Source organism: Micromys minutus (genome assembly GCF_963924665.1).
Source record: "Micromys minutus genome assembly, chromosome: 10".
NCBI lineage: Eukaryota > Metazoa > Chordata > Mammalia > Rodentia > Muridae > Micromys > Micromys minutus.
Genome location: NC_137979.1, coordinates 46,568,019 through 46,573,403, shown reverse-complemented (window position 1 = coordinate 46,573,403; position 5,385 = coordinate 46,568,019). Strand labels below are relative to the sequence as shown.

General features: G+C 38.2%; 1 protein-coding gene across 1 annotated transcript; it reads left to right on the top strand.

Moving 5' to 3' along the window:
* Positions 1–996: 996 nt before the first annotated feature.
* On the top strand, positions 997–3,213 carry LOC308425994 (inhibitor of nuclear factor kappa-B kinase subunit alpha-like; the record flags this gene model as incomplete). Its single annotated transcript, XM_080923694.1, has 1 exon — positions 997–3,213. The coding sequence occupies one exon, from the start codon at positions 997–999 to the stop codon at positions 3,154–3,156; it is 2,160 nt and encodes a 719-aa protein (XP_080779820.1). The 3' UTR covers positions 3,157–3,213.
* Positions 3,214–5,385: the final 2,172 nt, after the last annotated feature.

The window sequence follows — 5,385 nt, the reverse complement described above, 5'->3', positions numbered from 1 at the left end:
CAAAACCTAAAAAGCTTCTGAGCCAAAATGTCCAGGAGATCGAGGACACAATAAGACCAAACCTAAGGATAATAGGTATAGAAGAGGGCAAAGAATATCATCTAAAAGTCACAGTAAATATCTTCAACAAAATTATAGAAGAAAACTTCCCTCCCCTTAAGAACAAGATGACCATGAACATATAAGAAGCCCACAGAACTCCAAATATATCGGACCAGAAAAGAAATTCTTCCTGACACTTAATAGTGAAAACACAAAATGTTAAAAACAAAGAAAGAATACTAAAAGCAGTAAGGATAAAAGGACATGTAACATATAAAGGCAGACCAATCAGAATTACACCAGACTTCTCAACAGAGACTATGAAAGTGAGAAGATCCTGAACAGACCTCATACAGAACCTAAGAGAACACAAATGCCAGCCCAGGATACTATATTCAGCAAAACTCTCAATTACCATAGATGGAGAGACCAAGGTATTCCAGGACAAATCTAAATTTTCACAATATCTGACCACAAATCAAGCCCTACAAGGATAGTAGATGGAAAATCCAACACAAGGAGGGAAACAACACCCTAGAAAAAGCAAGAAAATGATCATGCAAGAAAACCAAAAGAAAAAAGATACACAAACATGAGTCTATCTCTAACAACAAAAATAACAGGAAACAACAATCACTATTTCTTAATATCTGTTAACATCAATAGACTCAATTCTCCAATAAAGAGAAATAGACTTTCAGACTGGATAAGTAAACAGAATCTAGCATTTTGATGCATACAGGAGACTCATCTCAGAGACAAAGACAGACATTACCTCAGACTAAAAGGCTGAGAAAAAACCTTCCAAGCTAATGGTCCCAAGAAACAAGCTGGAGTAGCCATTCCAATATGGAATAAAATAGATTTTTTTTTTCAACCAGAAGTTATCAAAAAAGATAAGGAAGGACACTTTTTACTCATCATAAGAAAAATCTATCGTGGCCCTCCCGCCCCATGGAGCGGCCCCCGGGGCTGCGGCCGGGCGCGGGCGGCCCCTGGGAGATGCGGGAGTGGCTTGGCACCGGCGGCTTCGGGAACGTCAGTCTGTACCAGCACCGGGAACTTGATCTCAAAATAGCAATTAAGTCTTGTCGCTTAGAGCTAAGTACCAAAAACAGAGAGCGATGGTGCCATGAAATCCAGATCATGAAAAAGTTGAACCATGCAAATGTTGTAAAGGCCTGTGATGTTCCTGAGGAATTGAATTTTTTAATTAATGATGTGCCTCTTCTAGCAATGGAGTACTGTTCTGGAGGGGACCTCCGGAAGCTACTCAATAAACCAGAAAATTGTTGTGGACTTAAAGAAAGCCAGATACTTTCTTTACTGAGTGACATAGGATCTGGGATTCGATATTTGCATGAAAACAAAATTATACATCGAGATCTAAAACCTGAAAATATAGTTCTTCAAGATGTTGGTGGGAAGATAATGCATAAAATAATTGATTTGGGTTATGCCAAAGATGTTGATCAAGGAAGTCTCTGTACATCTTTTGTGGGAACATTGCAGTATTTGGCCCCAGAGCTCTTTGAAAATAAGCCGTACACAGCCACTGTGGATTATTGGAGCTTTGGGACCATGGTGTTTGAATGTATTGCCGGATATAGGCCTTTTTTGCATCATCTACAGCCATTTACTTGGCATGAAAAGATTAAAAAGAAAGATCCAAAGTGTATATTTGCATGTGAAGAGATGACCGGAGAAGTTCGATTTAGTAGCCAACTACCTCAGCCAAACAGCCTTTGTAGTTTAATAGTAGAGCCAATGGAAAGCTGGCTACAGTTAATGCTGAATTGGGACCCACAGCAGAGAGGGGGACCTATTGATCTTGCTTTGAAGCAGCCAAGATATTTTGTATTAATGGATCACATTCTCAACTTAAAGATAGTGCACATTCTAAATATGACTTCTGCAAAAATCATTTCTTTTCTGTTACCATGTGATGAAAGTCTTCATTCACTACAGTCTCGAATTGAGCGTGAAACAGGAATAAATACCGGTTCTCAAGAACTTCTGTCAGAGACAGGAATTTCTCTGGATCCTCGGAAACCAGCCTCTCAATGTGTTCTAGATGGAGTTAGAGGCTGTGATAGCTACATGGTTTATTTATTTGATAAAAGTAAGACTGTATATGAAGGACCATTTGCATCCAGAAGTTTATCTGATTGTGTAAATTATATTGTACAAGACAGTAAGATACAGCTTCCAATTATACAGCTTCGGAAAGTATGGGCTGAAGCAGTGCACTATGTATCTGGGCTAAAGGAAGACTACAGCAGGCTCTTTCAGGGACAAAGAGCAGCAATGTTAAGTCTTCTTAGATATAATGCTAACTTGACAAAAATGAAGAATACTTTGATCTCAGCATCACAACAACTCAAAGCTAAATTGGAGTTTTTTCGAAAAAGCATTCAGCTTGACTTGGAGAGATACAGTGAGCAGATGACTTATGGGATATCTTCAGAAAAAATGCTGAAAGCATGGAAGGAAATGGAAGAAAAGGCCATTCACTATTCTGAGGTTGGTGTCATTGGATACCTTGAGGATCAAATTATGTCTCTGCACACTGAAATCATGGAGCTGCAGAAGAGCCCCTATGGAAGACGCCAGGGAGACTTGATGGAATCTCTAGAACAGCGTGCCATTGATCTCTATAAGCAGCTGAAGCACAGACCTGCTGATCACTCCTACAGTGACAGTACAGAGATGGTGAAGATCATTGTGCACACCGTGCAGAGTCAGGACCGTGTTCTCAAGGAGCTGTTTGGCCACCTGAGCAAGTTGTTGGGTTGCAAACAGAAGATTATTGATCTACTCCCCAAGGTGGAAGTGGCCCTCAGTAACATCAAAGAAGCTGACAATACTGTCATGTTTATGCAGGGAAAGAGGCAGAAAGAAATTTGGCACCTCCTTAAAATTGCCTGTACACAGAGTTCTGCCCGCTCTCTTGTAGGATCCAGTCTAGAAGGCACAGTAACCCCTCCAGTATCTGCATGGCTGCCCCCTGCATTAGCAGACCGTGAACATCCTCTGACATGTGTGAGAAACGTTAGCACAGATGGTAGAAGAAAATCTGAACTGTCTTGGCCATTTAAGTACTATTATTCGTGAGGCCAGTGAGGACCAGAGCAGTAGTATGATGAGTCTTGATTGGAGTTGGTTAGCAGAATGACTCCCATCTGTCCATGGTTCTCGAGCCTATGAAGCTGTTCCGGAACTTACTGTAAAGCCATCTTTACTTGCTGAACCCATTCTTCATACACCAGTTCGTGGAGGAAATGGCCGTGATCAGAAACTACGAATGACTTTACAAGCATAGGACCTTGGCGTTTTGTTGTGTTGTTTTGTTTTTAAATAATTGCAGTCTCTGAACAGATAGGATTTTATAACAAATTAGCAAAATTAATTCTTTTTAACATTGAAACTATCTAGGGAGATCGTTAGTGACCCGCTTATCTTATACAGTTGGAAAAGATAATCTTCTAAAGGTCTAAATTTTAGGTATAAGGCCCAACGTGGTATTAATATACAGAGATGAAAAATTCAACCTGTGTTCATTTAAGTAAAATTTGTCTATCAAGTTTCTGTGGAAGAGACTGCTCATAAGTAAAATTGTGCTACCTGAAGACTAAGCCCCACCTCCTTGTATTGCCCTCAGCAAATGCTTTTCAAATGGAGTCAGATGAATCCCATCTTTAATTGCACATTTAATAGAGTCCTTTTCTCATGTAAGGGATTGAACATATGTGCCTCTGATATCAGCTGACCATAATGAATTGTGTTGTATGCTATATGTATATGTATTTAAGGTGTACATTTAATAATGTCAAAGAGAAGATGCCTTTTAATTTATAATGTATTTGAAGGTTGTATGTTTTTGCATTTGTAAAAATAGGTCACTTGTTTAAACAATCTTTTATGTCTTGTCATACAAGTTTCAAAAGGTCTGCATTCCTTTATCTGTAATTATAGTCTCAAAATCCAAGACGTTCTGAAAACAAGGTTTTCATAGGGTTGATAACAAAAGTCATTTGCTTCTGGATCTATTCTGATCTGACACTGAATCTGCTTATCCCATCTAGTGTGAATATTCATTCATTTTGCTGCATAGATATTAATGTGTTTGAACATTGGGGTGTGCTGCCACAAACTCTTTTGAGGGTTGATCTAGTATGTTATATGCACTGAATTACCTTTCTAAAATCTGAAAATTTCTCATTCTGAAACATCTAGACTTAGGGGTTTCAGATAAAAGATTGTGGATCTCTGCCTTATGTTAAATAATTTAGAAGGTATTTTGTTTTTAAAAATGTGAAATGCTTTTATATTCTAGTTTTTCACTTTGCATATTAAATGATTTTTAAATTAAAAAAAAAAGAAAAATCTATCAAGATGAATTCTCAATCCTTTTACATTTATGCTCGAGATACAAGAGAACCCACATTCATAAAAGAAACCTTACTAAAATGCAAAGCATAAATTGTACCACACACAATAGTAGTGGGAGACTTCAACACCCCACTCTCATCAATGGACAGATCATGGAAGCAGAAACGAAACAGAGATTCTGCGAAACTAGCAGAGGTTATGAACCAATTGGAATTAACAGACACCTACAGAACATTTCAATCTAAAGTAAAAGAATATGCCTTCTTCTAAGCACCTCATGGTATTTTCTCCAAAATTGACCATATAATTGGTCACAAAACAAGCCCCAGTAGATATAAGAGGATTGAAATACTCCCATGCATCTTATCAGAGCACCACATGGACTAAGGGTGGTCTTTAATAACAACAAAGACAACAAAAAGCCCACATACACACAGAAGCTGAACAATGTGCTACACAACGATAATGCAGTCAAGGAAGAAATAAAAAAAGAAATTAAGGATTTTTTAGAATTTAATGAAAATGAAAGCACAACATACCCAAACCTATGGGATGCAGTGAAAGCAGTACTAAGAGGAAAACTCATAGCTCTGAGTGCCTCCAAAAAGAAACTGGAGAGAGCATACACTAGCAGCTTGACAGCACAGTTGGAAGCTCTAGAACAAAAAGAAACAGATACACCTAAGAGAAGTAGACAGTAGGAAATAATCAAACTCAGGGCAGAAAGCAACCAACCAGAAACAAAAAGAACTATATAAAGAATCAACAAAATCAGGAGCTGGATTTTTGAGAAAAATCAACAAGATTGATAAACCCTTAGCCAGACTAACTAGAGGACAAAGAGAGAGTACCCAAATTAAAAAAATCAGAAATGAAAGGGGAGACATAGCAATGGAAACTGAGGAGATTCAAGAAATCATCGGATCTTATTACAAAAGGCTATACTCAACA